Source organism: Micromesistius poutassou (genome assembly GCF_964030765.1).
Source record: "Micromesistius poutassou genome assembly, chromosome: 6".
NCBI lineage: Eukaryota > Metazoa > Chordata > Actinopteri > Gadiformes > Gadidae > Micromesistius > Micromesistius poutassou.
The window spans coordinates 20233011-20256713 of NC_140276.1; the positions used below are offsets into that span (position 1 = coordinate 20233011).

Sequence of the window (23703 nt, forward strand, 5' to 3'; positions counted from 1 at the left end):
CTCAAAACCCTTCATTGGCTCCCGGTATGTCAGAGGATTCACTTCAAAATACTGCTGCTCACCTTTAAATCAATAAACGGTTTAGGGCCAAAGTATATCACTGAAATGCTTCTGCTATATGAACCCTCTGTTCATACAGTTGACCGCCAAGGTCACCTGGGTCCTGGAACCAGTCATCTTATTGTCTAAACAAAACATGGAAAAGCAGAATTCAGCTAATATTCAACACATAGCTGGAATAAACTTGCTGAAGATCTGGCACTTGGCCCAACCCTTACTTAATTTAAATCCAGGTTAAAAAACGTTTATGTATTTAAAACTCTAAAGCAATTTTTACTTATTATTTTATTCAAATGTCTTTTGTGCATTCTGTGAAATCTATTTATTTGATTGAATGACTGAGCATACTGTAACATATTTCAGCCATAATATTCTCCCATAGCCACAATACTGAGTAAACATAACATAAGCTGTAAGACTTGCATCATAGATGAAGGGGGCGGGCTTTTAAAGCCACAGAACACGCCCACCTCTACCTGCCTATTTAACTCGGACTCCGCCATTTTAGAATCAGAATCTCTTGGGCGGCGTATCGATTAGATGTAAAGCTTAGAGACGCTCCGCGCGTGTTATATACCATTCCTCTCCTTTTGTTTCATAGACGATAGACAATAGACCAACCACCTTAACCCAATAAAGTGAGTTAAAAGCGATCCTGTCTCGGCGGCCTTTCCTGGACTAAAATATCATAAGAATACTTCCTCTGCCTTGCGTAAGAAATGTGCTACATGAATAAAGTTGACTTGACTGAGTTTCTTTAAAACAGGCTCTTAATTATCCGTTGTTGTTTTGAAGCAGCGCATTTGTGGGTTACAAGCAGAGCAGAATCAGACTTTCTCTGATTCTGCATAAGGTTTGATTGATTGAGTTTCACCGGCGGCCACGACGGCCCCTCTGTCTGGCCGTGATGCCCTTCTGAAAATCGTATGCCCATCGGCCGCTGTGGCCTTGGTGCCCCGCGCTCTGCCCCTTTTTTTTTTTCTTTTCCCCCTGCCTCTCTGCCCGCTCCTGTCAAGTCCGCCCCGGCCACGGAATGTGTACATGTACTTGATAGGTCAACACAACAGTAACACAACAAGTGTGACCAATAAAAATGCGAGCGTTAAAGAGCTCTCGTTGACCGGCTACCCGATCCGTACAGCACAGCGATCCCAAAGACGACGTGACAATAACTGTAAGTTGCAAATAGCTTTTTTCTGAATCAAATAGTTTTTGAGTAGCTTAGCTCTTTTATTGACCAAGTAATGCAGTAGCGTCCACACAAGTTACATTTTCTCAAGCATTTCTGACGTTCTAGCGCAGAGATATATTTTTGCTGCACTCTGAAATAAAACTGCTTAGGATCAGTAAGTGACACCTCCGCCAGTGTTGCCAGATTGAGCCAGATTTCCGGCCCAATCTGGCAACACTGGCGACCCCCATGACGGCAGAGGGAGGGTTTTTGTAATTTTTTAATAATCATAATTATAATGTGTTATTAAAATAGATATATTACTTATGGCAAATTCTAATCTTATAGACAATAATACAGTTTTAACATTTAACAAAATTCAACAAATTCACTCAACTTTTTTTCCTTTTGAAAAAGAAGTGGAGAATTGTCGCAAAAGGGCTATTCACGATGCAGATAAAAACTGCAAAACAATGAACAATTTCTCTAGAAGTGTTACACTGTTTATTAAAAAAGGCGTTAATGCTTTTAGAAATGGATTCGTCTATTTAAGTGAAATCAAAATCATGTCTTTTAACTTATGGCCTTAATGCCCTGGCATGTGGCCTTTGTGCCCTCATGTGGCCCCGCTGCAGGCCAAGCGGCCTTGCCCCTAAAATCAAGAAATTCCAGGCCTGGCACACTCTCTGGTCTAGAATCTTTGGTGTAAACATAAAAAATGCAACGTTTGATTTATTCATTATCATTCAAACGCAGAAGCTAGGCATTGACACGGTTATTGCTGACCCGATTAGGAGAGCTTTAGATCCTGCCCATGTTGTTGGGCAGGGGTATGATGGTGAGGGCAATGTAAGCGGGAAAGTGCGCGGCGTTCAGGCACGCATCGCAGCCAGCTGGTGACGCCACTGAGGCTAAGGTAGCGATGCTCTTAGCACCCTACGAGTGCCCCTGGAGCCCTCGTTAGCTACGAGTGTTTTCACAACGTTCGTTACGCAACTATGCTTTCGGGAAACGGTGTGAAAACTGTACGATGCTCGTACGACGAACTTCACAAATAAATTAGGCTAACAATGCTTTTCGCGCTGGTTTGGAGGAGCAAATTGAGCCAAGAAAACAGGAAGTTGGCGGGGCTAGTTTCAGCCCACAATCATGAACCCTTGACAAACCTTCCTGATAATGTTTTGTTGGCTTTCTGCAAATCTATGAGACGTTAGCACCTTTCTGTTATATACCACACCCGTTTTTGGCTGATTAGCATGAAAAGTCAATAACTTCTTACTTGGCTCATAACCAACATGCCCACCAAATTTGGTGCAAATTCGTGCTCAACTTTAACAGTTATTCAAATAACAGACACACGTTATGCCCAATTGCATCCGCCCCGGTGGATTAGCATGAGCCTGAAGAAGACCCAATAGGGTCGAAACGTTGACGTTTTTATTAAATTAATATGGGAGCTTAAGCAGTGCTGCGGGCATTACATTTCTTTCACTCTATTTTACTTCATTTGTCCTGCACCTGGCCACAAGGTGGGATGTGAACACAGCTACTTCTTTGTCGATTCACACTTGTTCCATTACTCAACTTAACACCAGATTTGGAGCAAATTTGGTTTAAGCTTTTCAAGATATCCTGCACTCAGACAGACTCACCAAAACAAAAAGGCCTCAGCAGCGGTATTAAAACAAAACACCCACACACACACACGCACACACAGCACCTTGAGAAGTCTGTGTCAACTGTTAGACCAGCGAGCCACACGTATTTTACATTTTTATTTAAATGTTTTATTTAACGCATAAAGACTTCCATTAAGCTGCTCAATGAGGCCCGGACAAACAATTCTTTCCGCAAGCTTTCGGTATCACAACTCCCAGGGAAAGCTTGTTAGCCTAATTAATGCAATCTATCATGGTGGGACTGCATTACAAAGAGACTCTGAAGAAAACACTCACAAATTCACCTTGGAAACGAACAAGGGAGTCCTCACGTGTTGGTTCAATAACCGTACGGAAGGACTGGGTGTCAGAAGGAATCAGGGCCTTCCACTGATCACAGAACTGATAGATATGACTCACATCAGAGGCCTGGTTACATCTGTATGTGGGGAGAGTGTTTGATCAATCATGTGGGAGAGAGTCACTGAGAGATAGAAAAAGAGAAAGAGAGAGAGAGACAGACCATGTGTGTCTGTGCCTGCGATGTGAAGCCACAAGCCACAGATTATTCACACAAAATTGGCACAAACACACAGACTCATAAACCTCATACAGAATATATTATATACATGCTTGCATCCACTATGGTAATTCAACAGCATTGAGTCATTCAATTATGGAGAAATATTTCAACAGATTGGCATGAGTCCAACGTTTATGATAATATAAATTACAGTAAGAGAGAAAGATGTTTAATAAAAGTCAATCTTCTCCTCAGTAAATGTGACGTAGCGTTTCTTTGCTAGTGGGTAACTGTATGCTTTAAATGATACTGTTGGTATGACTGTATGCTTTATAATTATGATTAAAATAATACTATAATAAGGTGGATATCCTCAATTCGGAATGTAAAGAATCGTGCATGTACAAAATGCTTTTACAATGCTAGATAATTAACCAACCGAGCTAGAGAATTAATGAATGAATGACAGTGTGGTGTAAGTGTGTAAGTGTGGTGCAAGTGTAGGTAAGGGACAGTCGGTCTACATTTACTCATGTTTTCTTTCCTGGCATATCGACGAAGACAATGCTAATGTTAGCTCAGAGCTAAATGTAACATCCAGACACCAGCCAGAAGAACCGCCTGTCATGGGTGCGGACATCCTGTCACGGAGTCAGCACTTCACCACGCTGGAACTTTCTTAATTTGACCCTGGAGAGAGGAGAAATTGATTTTAACTCTTTAAAATGGAGTCTGTTGAAGAACTTGGGGGCATAGCTCCCCTGGGTGCGTTTAGTCCTGATGTATAAATGATGATTGGCATTGAGCCGCCAATGGCAACGTAGTCAAGATCCGGCCTGCTTTTTTCAACAGAATCATTTTTTAACTCATTTGTAGCTCAACTCCTTGCCTTCTCTGACTGTACTCGCTAGGCAAAATGAGAGTCAATCACACATTAACACACACACAAAAACACACACGCACACACACACACACACACACACACACACACACACACACACACACACACATTCTCCACCGCCTGAACGCAACTGATCACACCTCTAATGTCACAAATCACAGGGCGGCAATCACCGGCTTGTGTGTTAATGTCAATCAAGAGCGACAGGACGGAGGACAAGGTCTCCTGGGGAGGGATGAGATGTGCAACATCTGGAAGAGATATACGACGCTAGGCTACGCTAATGGAGTAATCGTGAGTGATGACAGCAAGCAACGGGGGGTTGTTGGATGGGAATCAGCAATGAACGTAAGGTGCGATAAATACAATTTTCAAAACAACAATGTCAGATACAATTGATCAGTTGTAAACTATTTTAATATCATAAATTGAGTGCTTCACGTACTGTACTAAAATAAGGAATAATGTAAAAAAAAAAAGTGCAGGGTAGGCATGATACCTGTGCTAGCTAGTGGTTGAACAAGAGCAGATATAGCAGAAATTATATAAAAATAACTAAAAAATCCAAAGACCTCCAAAGTTTCCTGGATTGTTTAGTCTCGTATACAGCTCTTCCCTTGCTGTTATTGTGAAGAAGTAACAAGAAAGACGTTATAAATTTCACTCGCCTTGTTGTATTTCTGCTTCAGTTATAGCGTTCTATATACACCTGCAGCTGGCTTTGTTCAAGTTGTCGGCGAGCATAATATTTACCACACAAAAGGTCCAAAGAGAGTAATGAAGGCAAAAAATGATTTTTAAAATTTAATTTTCTAGTTCACTGCCCTGTAGTGCTGCTGGTACTCTTCATGAAATAATAATTAGTGTTGCAGTCACAGCATGTCCAACTCATGAAGTTAAGAGAAAAGAAAATCCTTTGATATATTAAGTCAAGCTTTAAAGAAGTGTGTAGCATAGGTTATGCTACACATCACCTAGGTTGCTGCCACACAGCTAGGAGTTTAGTGGGCTCTAGTGATGGGTTGTTTGCGACCGAATCAGTTTGAATGAACGACTCTTTAACAAAAACAAACTGACCTGATTCCACGTTTCAGTTCTCTCTCGTTCGTCTCATTCATATCGTTCGTTCTCCGAGACTCGTCTCCCAGACCCACCCACTGGTCACTGACGCTGACTCGCGAGTCACTGTTCATTCACTGGCTGTGTTAAGTGATGAAGACTTGAGGACTGAGATGTCACGAGAGGGCAACAACATCCTGATTCCGAACATGAAGCGCTCCTCAGCTGAAAGGAACTTAGTTAATGTTGTGTTGATTGATGACCGTTTGCACCATTGCACGATTGTGATTCGTTTGAGAATGAGAACGAGGGAGGAGCTGAGTCTGACCGACCGTGCGTTCCATGATTCACCGCTACCGGAAACACGACTGAACGAACAAACGATTCTGAACGATTCTTCTTGGCAAACTGACCGACGCAAACTGAATCAAGTAAACTAATCATGAAATCCATCACTAGTGGGCTTTGCCATAGCAAGGATACAGGGTGGTGGGGTTGAAAGCCGGTTTATCATGGCATATGGAGACAATGAGGCATGAAGATGGTGATCCATGCTGCCATTTTTTTATAATGTACTTTCCAAAATAGGCTTCAACCCTGTGGTTTTACATTGTGAATGGTGTGTTGGAACATGGCCTGGGGTAGTTGGGACACCTTGCGTCCCAATAGACTCAGCATTAATCCAAGGCCACCAAAAGGCTCTACTATGCTAAGCTAATGTTGCGGGAACATAAAAAATATATTTAAAAAAGTCCCCTGCCAGTATGCAGAGAACATGACATTAACTTCACAATGTTGACTTCCTCACAGACAAAGTTTTCCGTTGCCCTCTCAGTCTCAATGTCTCAAGCTAAAAAAAAAGAAAACTCTGGCGTGTGTTCAACCGTGTCGCGGCCCGGCTAATTGTGCTCGCAGTCGCAATACAGTCGAACCCTTCACAGGCGATGACAGCGGTGAGAGGTCGCCGATGTCTGACAAAGCTTGCAAAGGTGTCATGGCAGGATCGCCTATTTTTACCCAGCTCTACATCTGCTGTCTGGAAGTGAGAGCAGTTATGAGAGGGCTGAGGGGGCGGTGAGGTTGGGCATGGCGGAGGGGGGGTGGGGGGGTGGGGGGGAGAGACTGAGGGAGGGCGAAATGGCCTTGCCAGATGGTTGTCTGGTCTCCTGGCATGGACCCCGCTGAGGGGGGCTGGCCATGGTTTTGGTGGGGGGGGGGGAGTGGTGATGATTGTGGTGGCGGGGTGCTTGTGGAACAGTGGTGCTTGTGGGGGTGTATCGGTGGCTATCGGTGAAGTGAGCAAAAGTCAGTGCAGAAGATTCACCAACTCTTGTATTCAGATTGCTTGGTTTTAAATGTCCATATTCATTGTTTTATATATATATATATATAAAACAATGAAGCAATAAAGAAAGAAATATATATATATATATATATATATATATATATTTCTTTCTTTATTATTATCTATATTTTTAATATATATAAACGTTTATACATAAATATATTTTAAAATTTGCATTTAAAAATTGAAAAAGATATACTGTACATACAATTATTGTTTTCCCCCGTGATAAATGATAAAGTACTCTAAATCTGAATCAACATATAGAGTGGTAGGCATAAGTTTAGGCACCCATGCTAAAGTTGACTAAAAAGAGGAATAAAAAATCATCTTTTGGAAATTGATCTTAATGCCTTAATTAAACAAATGAGGAAAAATCCAACCATTAAGGACACCAATTTGCTTTGTGAATTTTAATTCCAAAGGCCTAGATGACTTCATCAGGATGCAAAGTATCCTGGATCCATGAAATAACTGGCCTTTAAAAATAAAAATCTGCCTGCCTCTATGGGAATTTAACATAGGGGTGTCTATACTTATGCACCCTGTATTTTAATGGAGAACATTTATTTATTCACGATACATTATTCATTCACAAGCAAATTGGTGTCCTTAATGGTTGGATTTTTCCTCATTTGTTTAATTAAGGCATTAAGATCAATTTCCAAAAGATGATTTTTTATTCCCCTTTTTAGTCATCTTTAGCATGGGTGCCTAAACTTATGCCTACCACTGTAATATCCGAAAGCCTTTAATGTACTTTATACAGTATTTATACATATAATAATCTGAACCATGATCAATTAGTCCCCAGGGTATGTCTACATGGATTGTCATCCTTTGTGTTCAGCCCAACATAAACAAAAGCTGGACCGCCAAAAGGAATGGCATCTCTCTCCCCTTCTCATGTGAACGGTGAGCAGAAGATTAGACCTTAAAAGAGCTTTGTAATATGCAGAAAATAGGGCGATTCTCTGCACTAAAGAGCAAGGTCAGCAGTGAACACTTCTTTGCATTACAAAAGGAATATTTCATAAAGTATTCAGTAATTGCATAGATTACAGGTTATTCTTGAAATCCAGTGGGGAGGAAGCTGCACTTGCAGGGGGAGAATAGTAAGATATAGGATAAATAAGAGAAGACGTGTGGAGAGGTCTGAGTATGTACACTCTCAGTCATGGGAGGTGATGCATGAATGAAGTAAACGTGTGTAGATTGTTAGGACAGATCCACTTGTGTAGATTGTTAGGACAGATCCCCTTGTGTAGATTGTTAGGACAGATCCACTTGTGTAGATTGTTAGGACAGATCCACTTGTGTAGATTGTTAGGACAGATCCACTTGTGTAGATTGTTAGGACAGATCCACTTGTGTAGATTGTTAGGACAGATCCACTTGTGTAGATTGTTAGGACAGATCCACTTGTGTAGATTGTTAGGACAGATCCACTTGTGTAGATTGTGCAGGTAGATCGTTTTGTGGGGATCCTGTAGATCAGTTTGGGATATACAAAATCTATTTGAGATTAAAGAGGGATCTAGTGCTCTGGCTCTAGATTGTGTAGTTAGATGTATTTGTTTGAGGTTAAGAATATAAATCTATGTCTATAGGGATAGATTGCGGCAGGGGTCCTTTAAGATCATTCCGTTAACACCTTTATAAAATAGACAGGCTGCATCGACCACCTCTTATATTCAGATTGCCTGGTTTTAATTGTCCATATTCTTTGTTTTATGTATATATATATATTTATTTATTTATTTATTATTATCTATATTTTTTATATACATAAACGTTTATATATAAATATATTTTAAAAATTACATCTAAAAATGGAAAAATATATACTGTACATACAGTATATTTTACATAATTTACACAATTTATCCAATCCCACTGGATTTCAAGAATAACCTGTAATCTATGCAATTACTGAATACTTTATGAAATATTCCTTTTGTAATGCAAAGAAGTATTCACTGCTGACCTTGCTCTTTGGGGATATCGCCCTATTTTCCGCACATTACAAAGATCTTTTAAGGTCTAATCTTCTGCTCACCGTTAGGCTCACATTATGCATCGACAAGTATACGTCAACGTCATCTCATTGTTTCTCTCTTTCAGCTGACCCAGCCCTGAGAGGAACCCAGAATATACTCTGCACATAAATATTTAATTTGATGGTGTCTTTAACCACCTCTAAAGTCCTTTACTGCCACTGTGCTTTAACTTCATAATTCCAGTAAGAAAACCGTCTGTTAAACCAGCCAAAAGCTAATCAAAAGCCACCAGTCTCTTATACGACACAACCTCAATCTTACAGTAAAGGTTGTAAAAGAAAATAGTCCTGAAACAAAGAGTCCCCAACAGCTTCCTCACTGCTTCATCCATTATTGACATTTCCTCTCGCTACCATTTTGACCGCCTTGTTTTGGAGGTTGGATGATTAAAAACCTGCACAATGACAGAAGCTGTGTGTGACCAGCTGATTGATAGGTGGCATTTAGCTGAGATGGAGCCAAATGTACTTTTACCTCTCAATTCTGCACCAAAGGGCAGAATGAGAGAGAGAGAGAGATAGAGAGAGAGAGATATAGAGAGAGAGACAGAGAGAGAGAGAGAGAGCGAGAGAGAGACAGAGAGAGAGAGCTAGAGAGAGAGATATAGAGAGAGAGACAGAGAGAGAGAGAGAGAGATAGAGAGAGAGACAGAGAGAGAGAGCTAGAGAGAGAGATATATATATAGAGAGACCGGGAGAGAGAGAGAGAGAGAGAGAGAGAGAGAAAACGAGATAGGGGATATAGAGACAGGGTAGAGGGAGTGATTGAGGGGGGGAGTTAGAAGAGTGAGGGAGGAAGTGAGAGAAAGAGGGAAAGAGGGATAGATAGGTAACAAGAGAGAGAGATGGATAGATAGAGCGAGAGGGAGAGAGGGATAGATAGCAGGGGGAAGAAGGTTGGATAGATAGATAGATAGATAGATAGATAGAGGGGGGAAGGCGAGAGTAAGTTGACACCTTTCAATATTCCAAAAGGCTCTCCTCAAGTGAAAGGCTGCTGCTTTGTTCTAATTAACCTGTGAGATGAGATCAATGACTTCATCTTACGGGAAGCTTCTCTCTTGTAATAGCTTCTGAGCAGCTCAACACGCAGCGGAATGCCAAGAGGTCGGAGGTCAGCTCAGGTTCTCTCTCTCTATCTCTCTCTCTCCTGCTCTCGTTCTCACTCTCTCTCTCATACAGGAACCCCCCCCCCCCCCCCCCCTCGCCCCAAGCTCCAGCCAGCAGACTATTATCTGTCTACCACACACTTGGAACTTAAATATGGCAAGAGTCTAATTCCACAGTGAGCTCGCCAGAGGAAGGCCAACGTGATGAATAGCAGCGCAGAACCGCTCAATATGGTTTATTATTAAAGCCGTCTGTACTTGTTTGCTTTTCCTGCCCAGGCGCACTCTTTTCCTCTCTCTCTCGCTCGCTCCCTCACGCTCCCTCTCTCGGTCTTGGTCCTGGCACCGTGAAGCCATGTCCTGGACATCAGCCAATCACAAGCCAGCGATCACTTCTGCAGCACAACTGTCCTATATGAAAGCGCTCCGGTGATACACCTCCAGCGTGCGAGCGCATACAAACACACACACACACACACACACACACACACACACACACACACACACACACACATACACAAACATACACAAGCACACAATTGAAACACCCATACACAAAAACATCCACACACCAACACACATTACACACACATACACTCACTTTCTACAGACACATTTTACATTTTACACAAGACATGCACACACACACCTGACAACACACACCTGACAAGTTGTTTGCACGTGTCTATCTTTTGATGATGTAATGTTATTCTGAAAACAGCACAACACTTGAGTGAGTTGGGTCACTTTTGAATGTAATACATGGCGTTACATTAGTTTCTGTTTCCTAGTTCAATTCAATTATTAAAAATATTGAATTCTAAATCTCATTGTTTCTTGAGCATTGCACAGTTGCACAGGTGTAATGTTTAACGGTCAAGCATGTATGCCTGCTCTGTAGACTGTGTAGCTATGAAATATAATCATATATGCCCAGGAGGAGGGCACACTGACAGTGGATGGAATGTAGACTTCTTTTGCTCTGTTGTCCGTCAGCCTCATCACATTTCAATATGTAGTCATCAACACACAGCATGAGTCCCCCAACATCTCAAGCAATGACCGTACCGCATGACCGTAGCCAGCTATGCCTGGCATTTTTAGCCAGCTATGCGTAGCCTAGCATTTTTTTAGAGCAAAAGAAATTAATTGGAAAATAAATACAACTGTATAACAAAATCTGTGGTTGCAAACCTCTCTGAGGTGAGCACACGCTTAATTCAGTTTAAACTTGTCACATTGTAGACCTCACTATTTTCTTCTTCTGGCTACGGCCCTGGCAGTAAGTAATACATCATCTCCATTCAGCTCTTCACACAGGAAACTTTAATCAAGTATGTATTCTGTGATGCAAGCACCACCTCCTGTCTAGACCTATTCAACAGCCAATATGAATTGATCTAAAACCAGACTGATTTATCACACTGACCAAATAAATAACCATCACTGCCAACAAAATTTCCATCAACAAAGTAAATAAAACAAAATCCCAACAACGTTCAAATGAAAATGGGCTTGGAAAAAAGAAGATCTATACATAAATATAAAAAAATATATATATATAAAAAATATATGCAGAACCTACAGAACTATCAAATACATTCCTCCTTACAGAAACATCCCTTCACTTCTTACCTTGAACCAAAGAGCCTCTGTAAAGCCTGAGCTAAATGTGTGCAGTCGTGACAGCTTACCTTCTCCACAGAGCAGCACTGGTTGTTGTTCGATGTGGAGACGAGAGATGAGATTCACTCTCTGCAAGCAGCCGTCTGTCACCCACCTGTGTGTGTGTGTGTGTGTGTGTGTGTGTGTGTGTGTGTGTGTGTGTGTGTGTGTGTGTGTGTGTGCATACGTGCACACATGTTGGAGTTGAGGAAGAGGAGGATGAGGAAGAGGGTGGTGGTAACAGGTGAGTGCTGTGTCACACCACTGAGGCTAACAGAAATGACTGTTAGCGAATACAAATCATCACCACGTTGTTCCTCCTGTTGTGCTCTCACAGACGCACAAGTGTGAAGTGTACTAAGATAATTCAATTGGCAGAGACTATTTTACGTATAAACAAACACAATTGACACACAATTTTGGACATACATTCATAAAAACCCTTTTTTTATAATAAAGCGATTGTAGTTTTCCGCTGCACACACAATGTAGCAACGCGCAATGCTACGGCATCAACTTTCTGGCAAACATTTGACAAAATAATATCTTTGCTTTCGTTTCATCTTTTGAAGAAAAGCCTTAAGTTTACGGTGAATAACTAGGTTTGTTTTAGCCTTGGAAAAAGTGTAAATGGCCAGCGGGTTGGGGGGAATCCATTTTATAATAGCGTTTCCTTCTTCTATTTATAAAGGGCGGTCCGAGTAGTGGTCAGCTGCAGTCCAGCAATATGCAGATTTAGATGGGAAACTAAGCGACCTCAACTGCACATCACCAGTCTGAACTGACATCATAAGAACGTTGCCATCTAGAGACTTCAGTGAAAGGGGGATATAGCCTTCGTCATTAATATTTTGCTGTAGCTGCATTACAACCGACAACAGCCTATATTTCCCATCGCCAGACCAGGAGGAGGGCTTCAGCTGAACCATTGAATAGCAGCATGCATTTTGTTTATCGCTAGCTCAGATGTCAAATCTGTGTGTGGAAATCATCAAGTGGTTGTGGCCGGAGAGATATGACTGGCAAGGTTGTAAAACTGATTTGGATTCATATTAGCTGGAGGTCTTTTTTTTGGAAAATCCTACCAACCCCCACCCACCTCTAAACTGCTTCTGGGATTTAACAAGAGCAAATCCTGGATCACGTTTGATTCCATTAGTCGGTTGGAAATGAATAAAATAGGCTTCTGGACAAAGAGCCCTCGAAGGAATTAATTAGCAGAGGAGAAATGTGTTAATTGCCTTTGGTCCAAGGTTATTTTCTCCATATTTATGTATTCTGAAGACAAGAGCTAAGAAATGTATTTGGCAGTGTGTGTGTGTGTATGGTAAAGCCTGTAGGGATGGATATTTAAATGAAGCTTTTCTAAACCTCTGAAGCCTCTTTAAAGAGTGATGTAATGTTAGTTTTACATTGTCATTTCCCTTCCATCAGGTAGTCATTTTTGCTTCAGAAAAAAAAAAACATCCAAGGAACTCCATGTTTTCGACAGAAGGAAGTACAAAATGCAATCATACAGGACTGGTTGAACAATTCAAACGAGCTTGCTCAGAATATTTGAATATTATCCCTCAGATAATATAATAATTGTGTGTGTGTGTGTGTGTGTGTGTGTGTGTTCTAATCAGCATATTTTTGCAAAACTTGCCAGAACTAACATGCAAGAGTCTTCATTCATTTATTCACATGGACCAGTCATGCCAAGAGAACACATAGTGGAGTGCCTTCCTCCAATCAGTAAGACTGAAGCTGATTGTCACGCAGGACATCCAGGCCAGGAGAAAGAAGAGGAGGAAATTGGCGGAGCCCAAGGTGTGATCGTCCACTTCCCACTGTCACCACGGCTTTAGTTTACACACTCACTTTCACTTATTTTTCACTTTCTTTATTCTGGCTTTCTTACCTTGTATTTATTTTTTGTCTGTATGTTAGAATAAAGGTATGCGTGTATGCAGCCAACTTACTGATTATTCCATCCAGACATTTGAAAATGTTGTGATAAAAGCCAGGCCGCTATTCTTGCAAGCAGCCAGGTCTAAGCAGTCAAGGGTGTTTTGCTGCCGTTGTTTGCTGCCAATAAACACAAAGAGTTTTGACCTTGATCAGCTGAGCGATCTCCTGTTGGGCTTTGTCACGTTACATTTACACAGACAGCGAATGGCAGGTTGGTGCTTTCAAGATAAAGTGGTAAAATTACTTTCAATTTTTGAAGTGCCTGCTGACTAGGGTATTCTCACGTTGCCTAGGATACGCACTTACTTATTGTTTGACTGGTAGCGAGTGTGTGTGGGAATATCAGTAGCCTGGGTACGTAGGGGGAGGGGGAGGGGGGGGGGGGGTATAAATACCTCACGTGACTAAATCTCACGCCATGAATGCGCCGGAAGCTGGTTTTATGTGCTGCTGCGCCGCATGCTCCCATCAACATCCATACTGTACAGCAAAGATAATCTTACGTATTTTACAAAAATCCAATGATGAATACATTCAATTGAAATCACAGGCAGTGTTTGTATTCCGCTTCGGGCAGTATAAGCAGTTACGGTGATTTTACCTGTCCCTTTTAATCATGTTATTTAGGTTTTGATGTTTGAAAAGCTCTCATCCCTACTTCTCTATGTTGTTCACCCCATCAATGAATTAAGTGTACTGTGGATGGGCCGGCCAGGCTGGAAGTTAAACCATCCTATATAAGCTCTTACAGCGGCTGCATGAGCTGAACTAGAATCACAGGTGTACTACCGAGGGTTTGCAGCTGTGCGTACACACACGTGGAGGAATTCACAAAAAACTGTGAAGTAAAACTGTGAAAAAACTTTCTCAGACCTATGGGTTTTATGCTACTCAGCACATCCAGACAATGTTTGAAACAGATGGGGGAGTGGGACTTTCATTTAATAAAGATTCTAGATTTAAAGAAACAACGGAAATACACAGCCCACAGCACAGCCCACCTTTCTTTCTGCAAATTGTCTGCATACTCTACCAGTCCGATATCCCAACACAAAGAGGGAAGGCGGTGGCTGCAAAACGTCAGACTACCGGGCAAGTGGAAAAACTGTTTTGTGTCAATTTTTTCCGTCTATTCTATTCTAGAGTTTGCAGTAGCAGTCCATCTCAACTCAAGCAGCATTATCCCTGTTTCAGTTAATGCCCTTTCTCATGCATATGCCAACACAAGTCTAATCTTCTGGAGGTCGGATCACACCAGTGCTTTAGAAAACACTGTTTTAGTCTGGAGGAATGGCCGAAAATGAGCTGGTCTACGTAACTCGGAAACAAGGGAGGGAGACTCATTCAGTAAGGATGAGAGAGAGAGAGAGAGAGAGAGAGAGAGAGAGAGAGAGAGAGAGAGAGAGAGAGAGAGAGAGAGAGAGAGAGAGAGAGAGAGAGAGAGAGACACGGTGGAAGAGATAGAGATGGTGGCAAAGAGAGAGAAGGAGAGAGACAGTGGAAGAGAGAGAGAGAGAGAGAGAGAATGAGACTGGTTTAGTATGAAGGAGATGAGACTGTGGTTTGTTGGAGTGTTGCTGCCCTCCAGTGTCTCTGAAGGTACTCAGCAGGTATTTATTCTTCCATTGATTATTAGCCTCTTAGCCCCCCCCCCCCAAAACACACACAGCAGTTGATGTTCAGAAGCTTTTAGTTTTTATTGTTAAAAGGCGTTCTCAAGGCGCAGGGGCAGACACTGCAAGAGGGGGCGGGATCAGACTTAGAAGTAGGGTGTGGGGTCTGACTTGTCACACATTTGGATGTGGATGTGGGACTGGATCCCGGGGTACACCGTCTGCATGGGCAGCATGGTGCCCATCTTCTGCCCCTTCCGGATCGTCCCGCTTGTCTGGACGGGGTCCACGTAGAACAGCTTGAAACAAAGTCCTGGGGGTCAGGAGGAAACACAGGAAACACGTTCAGTATAAAATGACAATTCTGATGTAACATTGGTGTAACAACATCGGTGTATTCAGCTATATCCTCGTGAGTTACTTAATGTTTCATGGTCTCTAGTTCATTTACTGATGCCATTACTGGTCAGGGCACTGTTGGAAAACAGGTCTTGGACCCAAACTAGTTTACAATTAAGCCCAACTTTGACTGATCATTTAGGAGCAGGTAGACCAATAGGAACCACGTGAGAAGATGTTGAAGGGAAAGCGGACCTTGTCCCCGGAGGTTGATGCCTTTGTTGATGGCGGCCTTGACGTTGGTGGGGTCCGAGTAGACCCTGAGCTTCCCCATCACCTGGACATCGAACGGCGCGTAGACATTAGAGCCGTCACTGCAGAGGATGTCCAGTCCCTCGTGGGTATGCCCCTGACTGCGCACGAAAACAAATGATATACGATAAAAAAATACAAATACCCCCAAAGGGCTGGTTCTGTACTGAATCGAAGAATGACTTCAATGTGGCAGTGAAAAAAGTAGAGTGGAGAACGGAGATCAGTTTCCAAATGGAATGTGTTCATTCATTGGTTCTCAAAACGTCAACACACAATCTCTTATAAACACACCTGTTGTGTACACTGTTGTTGTTTGTACATTATCTATTGTGGGTTGATACATGTTGTGTGTTGATTGTTTTGTTGACATTTGTTCCTGTTTTCTGCAGCTGAACTAAGACCCCTTCCTTTTGATAACCTTGGCAATAAATGTCTTCCGATTTGGATTGTTTGCAGTATAATTAGTGTTTGAGAACTGTAAACACTGTTGTAGAAGTACAGAAGTACCGTCGTGCTCCGAATCGGCCCTCTCCATGGCGATCTGACGACCTCCTGGTGTTGGCTCTGTTCCCACTGCAGAGCTGCCCGAATTGAACACCCTCACACAGACACAACACAACTGAGAAGACACGCACACACACACACACACACACACACACACACACACACGCACACACACACACACACACACACAAACACACAGGTGCACGCACATACACACAAACACACAGGTGCACGCACGCACGCACAAACGCACACAAACATACAGGTGCACACATTACATTAGTCACTATCTCAAAAGCCCCCTCTATCTTATCCACTCTGCCAAGAATATTAAATACATATAATATTAATTCATACATCCATAACCGACCAATAATAATCAAAATATATACGCAGGTGTGACACATGCATTGGAACTGTTTTATTATACAACTAAATCGCACATCCATTCCATCACTGGTGACAATAAAGACTATATCATTCTTTCCATGATCAACGATCTATCGGTCTTATCACCTACCCAACAACAACGTGCAGGTCAGGGCTGTCTTCATTGTGGATCTTGGATGTGCAGCTGAAGGTTCCAGGTTACACTCCTTCTGAGTGGAATGGAGTTGATGGTGGACTCCTGGAGTTTTATAGGGTGGCCCGGATCACACTTCCTGATTTCTGCTCCTGACCCCACACGTTGGTTCGCTTCCCTCTTGCAACAGAGTGTAATTTCCAGGCTGTCCCAATCATAAGGTAGTGTTTTTGGCTTTCGCTGATTGTTGACAAGGGGGGGGGGGGGAGCATTGGTCATGTTTGAACAGAGATTACCAGCTTTGTTCCTGGAAGCAAGTGTCTGGAGACTCTGGACATAGTCTGGCAGTGGTTTTGGGTTAAGACAGAGACTATCAATTGAATTAAAATAACCAGATAAGTACTACCTTCTCAGTGTATTTACAAGTTGACACAATTTAGTTTAAACAATATAAAATATACATCTTCAGTTTTGCATTGGATATTAGGGCTAGTATTTGTATTTCTATTCTAGGACTATATGCAAGGGCTACAATATGAACCCGCTTGAACTATACTTTCAAACTTGTATTTCCCAATGTTGATCTTCCTCTAAGAAGTACAGAATATAATGTTTGTTTGGAATTGGCTACACTTCATTAGAGGTTCATAATTCATTTAAATACCCGCCAACGATATTAGGGAACATATAGGCCAACTCAAACTGGTTCTTTAATATAATTTCCTTTTTTGGGGGGCAGATGGATCAGCCTAGTGTGCCAACAAGTTCTCTGTTTGTTATGTTTCAATAGCTTAAAGTCCCTTCTTACTTCCTACACAAATGTGTGTTTGATACAATCCGTAATTTTAATACAAGGTTGCAAACTAGCAATGCATTGTTTTGAAATCCAGACTTTCAGCAGGTCTCTGGAGGACAAAACTGGAGACAGATCTTTAGTAGGTTTATCTTTCGTGTCCTTTTGTATGGTATAAAGTCCAAACAGCAGTGTTTATACTGCAACTGAAGCACTGCAGCATAGTAAAACACTTTGGATAAATGCCCCCATAGCAAACCACAGTGCCCATAGTCTGTATTGATCGGACACAGACAGCAAATAAATGCAGACCTGTTAAAAAAATTCTGTGCAGGGGTTGTGTCGAAAAGTGATTGTCAGCCAAAAACAGATTTTTACATTTGCTTTTATCTGGATCAGTCAAAGTGTGCAAATACACATAATTGTATGTCTTTGTTAATAGCAAAGGTATATCTTTGAAGAGGAGGTTTTATAGGAATGTCTAGGTGCTGGCTTGAGACCAATGGAGGTGTCGCTGAAAAAAGGGTTGTCCAGTCAGAGTTCCAAAGTTGATAGACTTTATTTTCCAAAGGTGCAAGCAGGACTGTAGATGTATGTAGGTATCAGTGTTGTGCAAGTTCACACTTCACATGAACTGGTTCAAAGTTCAGTTCATACTAAAGAAAAGGAATAAATTCATGTTCATAGTTCACCAATTCAGTTTTGAACTAGTTCATGTTCAGTTCATTAACTTTTTTTTAGAAACCAAAGAAAAACTGGGAGTGAGTATTCTATGCTTATTTTTTTTTAATGAATCCTCTCCATTACCAGCTGCCCATCTCAAATTGTTGTGGATATTATTTGTACACCTGTTTTCATCACAACTAAATGGACTGCATTTATATAGCGCTTTACAATATTGCCTCACATTCACCCATTCATGCACACATTCACACACCAACTGTGGAGTCAACCATGCAAGGCGACAGCCAGCTTGTCAGGAGCAGTTAGGGTGAGGGGTCTTGCTCAGGGACATCCGACTGCTAGGAGGAGCCAGGGGATCAAACTAGCAACCTTGCGGTTAGAAGCCAACCCGCATTACCTCCTGAGCTACTGCTGCCCCAAAAATAAAAAGCAGTAACTCTATTTAATAAACATGTCATCTCGACCTTAGCATCAATACAGAATGTCACAAAATCTCAACTAGTTCAAGTTCAAGTTCTTTAGTTAAAAATATGTAAAGTTCAGTTCAAAGAAAAATGAACTAGTTCATGCACAACACTGGTAGGTGTGTGTGTGTGTGTGTGCGTGCGTGCGTGCGTGTGTGTGTGTGTGCGTGTGTGTGTGTGGATAGGTAGGATGATTATGAGTGTGGCTAGGTGTGTGTGTGGCTAAGGTGTGTGGCTAAGGTAGGATGTGTGGTTTCTAGGAAGCAAACAAAATGTACAACAATCAGCTCCACAATGCATTGCCACAATTTAATTAAATAATAAATCGTTTAACAAGCCTTATACGATTACACAAATGTCATTGATCAGAAAACAAACTCAAATTGCTCAGTATACACACACAAGGAGTTCAAAGGCTCACAGCTCTCAAGGTGTTCAGTGTCTCTGAACAATGGGATGGGATGTGGTCACAGGTGTGGCTTAAATAGTCTGTGGATTAACTGATTGACATGGGCTAATTGGGAAAATGAATGGGCAAATAAAGGGGCGTGGCTCTGGGTCTGAGGTGAGGAGGGAAAGAGAAAATCTTCCAAACATTTGTGAAACTTTAAAGGGGCCATCACAAAGATCTCTGCTTCGTTCTCTATGGCCGAAAAAAGTGGAGCGAATTGACTTGAAAAAGGTTTAAGCGGTAGCTCTGCCATACTCTCTCTGGCTGGAAAACTACTGGGTGATCACCAACTGCATTATTTGTGATTTGCATGCGAGGCTGGAAAGTTGCCCCCGACACCCAGTCTATAACATAGATAGATAATTACTTAACTGATTTTAAAGAAAGATCTTTGAGATTCTATATCTGCTCTGTATCCTAGATTATAACCAAACCATTCCTTTTTATCACCAGTATTTTATCTTTAATGTGGAGATAAAAGGTAGACGGCACGGCAATCACTTTTTGACACAAAATTCCAAATCTTTTTTAGCATGGGCGCTCTTTGCGGTTGTTCAGGGCCCAAACTATGGTGGCTGAGATGTGTCAAACGAACAAATTCAGTGCATTAACGAAAAACCCAAAAGCAAAAGCCTCAAAATTATTATTTACTCTTTACTATTTGTATATGTATATACTCATACAGTATAGAATGGAGATAGCCTAAACCTAATTCAAATATAATACTCCATGAAACGTTACCTTTACTTGTGCCAGGCTTATTGGCATCATGCAAGAATGTAATGTTCTTGCCACACGAACTGCAGAATGCCGTTTCAGGGTGCAAATTGAATCAAGCCATCATTTGTGTTTTGGCTTTTGCATTTGTGTTTTGTGTTTAGGAGGAAAATAATGATTGTTTTTCGAAATTGCAAAGCGTTTAGGATGTGCAGTTCGAAACCACATTACGAAAACCATATGCTGCTTGATACTAAAATGTTTAATATGCACTTGCCTGTATGATGATAAAATGTTTAATAAGTACTTGAGGATGTTGAAAAGCGGAAATCGAATTATGTGTTCTTAGAATGAGTGCAGACTGCTTTTCTTTAGTTATTATGATGCTACTTTACGCTTAGTTTAAGATTAGAACATGATATATTTATTTTTTAAATGTCATGAATAGCCTAACTAGGTCAAAATCTATTGATATTTAAAGCAAGCCTCTTTTGTTTAAATAGTGCTTTCAACAACTTGTAGTTTTCTACTTCTCTTTAGCCAGATTATGTCTGAACAGATTCTATAACAGGGAAATGTAAAGAGGAACAATTAATACAATACAATGTCTGTTGTAACTTCAACAAATATTTGTAGATAATACAGGATATATAAAACAGGAATAGATTAAAACTAGATAGCCATGTTCTCCTCCTCCTCCTCCTCCTCTGTGTCTTCAAATTGTCCCACCTCTTCCTGGACATCAGGCTCTGTGATTGGCTGAAAATCAAACACAGGCACTCAGGGTTAGATCAAATAAAGGTCCACCTAGCAGTGACTCAAAAGTAAAACAGACACAGGTCAATAATTGTCAAATCACTTAAATCGTGGTCATTTATTATACCTTTCTTCACAAAATTTCGTTCAGATAAAATATTCTTTAACTTTAACCGATTGTGTGTTTTACGCAGGTATACCTTAAAAACTGAGTTTTGTGGTGTCTCGGGTGGCGGGCTCTGCGGTACCTTGAACGCTGACTGGTCCCCGTCCATGCTCGGTGCGTCAGGACTCCCGCTGGTTCGTCTTTGGCGGCCCAACCACCACACGGTGGCGGCAAAAGCAGCCAGCAGCGAAAGCGCGACTCCAGCCGCGACTTTGGAAAAAAGGATGAAAGATTGTGGTTTGACGCTGACATTTTTATTAACTAAGCAATTAATTGGAAACGTACAATTGTCGGTTGTTTACAACAATCCAACCAATTTCCACTTAAAAGACGCAATTTCTCACCTTGGCTAAGAGTTGTGTGTTCATTTTCTTGTTGATCCATTGATTCATCAAATAGTTCAGTCAGAAGGGAAATTAACACCTGAAACAAAAAAATGTGACCTCAAAATATGACTTGGGCTGACTAAATGAAGCAACTTTTATTTATATTTTTAAAAAAAAGACAAATTAATAAGTCAAAGCTTTATATCAGGTTTTTGTTAATTACTGACAAAACATGGCATAATGTATTTACACATATAGGTATAGGACTTGTAAATCATGACGGCACATCGAAATGACCATCGGAATGTAGAGATGGTGTTCTGGCTATTGTTTATTAAGTAATTGGAAATTATTTGTCATTATGGGGGGAAATTGTCGTATTTTAAACTGCTGCAGCGTTTCTCATGGAGGAGATATGATAAAATAACGTTTTGATAGCCTGGGTTATTGAGGTTCATTAATGATCATTTTACATTTGACTAATTGTACAACTTTCTAGAGTCATAACAGACAAGTCTTATAGCCGCAGTAAGGTTAAACATGGACATTGATTTGAAATCCTTTGCCACTAGATGGCAGCAAATGTCATTTATTTACAGTGTCCCTTTCCTGACTATTTTAAATGTGTATTTCTCTCCCTTCTTAACCGCTGTTTTTAGCAGTCCCGCCTTGCCGGCTCATCTGGAAGTTAAATTTTTTAGAGAAGCAAGCTTCTGGTGAATCCATTCGTATTCTAGTATGTATGTATGATTGTCAAAAACCTTCTGTGGACAAATGCGCACAGAGCTCTCTTTTACCCTAAGTAAAATATTTGCAACATTAAAATGCATCATTCCACAGCGGGGGTGTAATCCATCAGACAAGTTAAACAAATGGGCATTCTCGTTTAACAGAGGGAAAAAAAACGGCCATAATGGGTGCATGTTGTGAGTTGTTAGAAACTCGGGGACCCAAACCACTGTACCCTGAGATAGAGCAGTAGGCCTACATGTAGCTGATGAACGATATGTTTAAAGTAGTATGGCTTGTCAGGGAAAACAAGCCACCAGAGTCCATGCTGTTGCAACCAGAGATGTAGGATTCTAATTATTCATTGCCCCCTATTTAATGTAAATATTATCTGATCCCAGAGCGAGATCTATCAAGACACATATTCTTAATGAACTGTTTATGTTGCCCACATTCATAATCATAACAACCAAATGAAAAGAGTGAGGATCGTTCCATCGCAACTCTACTCTCCAAAAACCGTTTTAGAGAAAGACACCTTAGTGCAGGTCTAAGCACTTAACTGGCTTTGAGGCATATTTTTTATTGAATAAAATGTGACCTACCTGTTCTGTGTCTGGAATGGGAAGTGTCTTGTTTTGTCAATTGTAGGGCTTTTTTGCTGGCGGATGCGTGGGTGTTGTTTCTCCTACTCCTGATGGACTGGGCTGCTAAGATAGTGGTTATCAGGAGATGCCGGCTGGCTTATAGAACATTGGGGGTCAAAACTCTTCTGAATACACAGTTGTCGAGTTAAATGCCTTACAAAGTTTTCCATTTCAGTGCTCTGCTAATGACTTTGTTTGCGTAGCTCCTCTGTCAGGGTGGAAACGCAGGAAGGTCTACAAGTTAAAGCATCATACAAGTAGTGCTGCACTGGGCCCTTCCTTGATCCTTGTTCCTTGTTCTCTTGAATACCTAAGTCATTCCTTGGTATTAGTTACCTAAATTATTGGTTTATTTTTTTATTTGACAATATGTTACTTATATTCAAACATTATTTATAAAATACCTTATAACTGTTGAGTTACTTAGGTATTTAGCAACTGGAAAAAGCCAGAAGGCATGCACGTTCAGACAAACCAAAATGTCTTCTATGGTTAAATGATTCTTCATCCTGCGTTCTGTCTGTTGTGCACGCATGTCGTATCGCACGTATCACATATCTCGTCACCCCACCAACTTCCTGTGTTCTGTTTCACGGAATACAGGAAGGTAAAAATATCAATTGATTGATTCCAAAATTGATTCCAAATAAAGATAGTTTATTAAACATTCTGTGAGGGCAAAAAACACCAAGCGAGTGTATTTTAAGGATTGAAATGATCGTCCAGTACTTGTTATGAACCGTAAGGTAACCTTGTTTCTATGTATATGGAACCATTTATAAGCAAACAAATGTATAATTCTTGGTTCATCTCACAAGGTAATTTCTAAAATGTGGTCTCCAACGTAAACAACTGAATTTTTAGTTTGTCCAGAACGACCAAAATTAACATTTTAGCCCCCTATTGACTGTTCGAAGAAACAGCAATACAACAAACAAAATGGAAGACATTTGTTTGTTATGTTTAGTATGTTAGCTAATGCAACGTTTTCTATAGTTGTCATGGTGACGTATTGCTGTTTCTTTTCTTTAGAAATGACCTATTCCGTTGTTTAGATTGGAGGACAGACTGCATTTCTATTCCCATCTGTTTCCTTCTGTCCTGTTGAGATCCATGTCCTTAATAAACAAACAAATAATGTACTGGTAGGTCAGCGAGCACTGCCACATAAGG

The 23703-nt window shown here is 41.0% G+C and overlaps 1 protein-coding gene and 1 long non-coding RNA gene across 2 annotated transcripts; both read right to left on the bottom strand.

Annotated features, from left to right (window-relative positions):
- Nucleotides 1-15175: 15175 nt before the first annotated feature.
- Nucleotides 15176-16952, bottom strand: LOC311345199 (leukocyte cell-derived chemotaxin-2-like). Its single transcript, XM_084469582.1, has 4 exons — nucleotides 16795-16952; nucleotides 16278-16389; nucleotides 15711-15868; nucleotides 15176-15429 (listed from the first exon to the last, which is right to left on the bottom strand). The coding sequence occupies exons 1-4, from the start codon at nucleotides 16826-16828 to the stop codon at nucleotides 15263-15265; spliced, it is 471 nt and encodes a 156-aa protein (XP_084325708.1). The 5' UTR covers nucleotides 16829-16952; the 3' UTR covers nucleotides 15176-15262.
- A 2081-nt stretch (nucleotides 16953-19033) lies between these two features.
- On the bottom strand, nucleotides 19034-22496 carry LOC311345097. Its single transcript, XR_014633661.1, has 4 exons — nucleotides 22489-22496; nucleotides 21173-21251; nucleotides 20911-21038; nucleotides 19034-20665 (listed from the first exon to the last, which is right to left on the bottom strand). It is a non-coding gene; the product is annotated as an uncharacterized lncRNA (long non-coding RNA).
- Nucleotides 22497-23703: the final 1207 nt, after the last annotated feature.

Coding starts and splice junctions, on each gene's coding strand:
- LOC311345199 (XM_084469582.1), bottom strand. CDS start 16,828: ATGAAGACAGCCCTGACCTGCACGTTGTTGTTGG. Junction 15,869..16,277: donor GGCCGATTCGGAGCACGACG/GTACTTCTGTAC, acceptor TTTCGTGCGCAG/TCAGGGGCATACCCACGAGG. Junction 15,430..15,710: donor CATCAACCTCCGGGGACAAG/GTCCGCTTTCCC, acceptor CCTGACCCCCAG/GACTTTGTTTCAAGCTGTTC.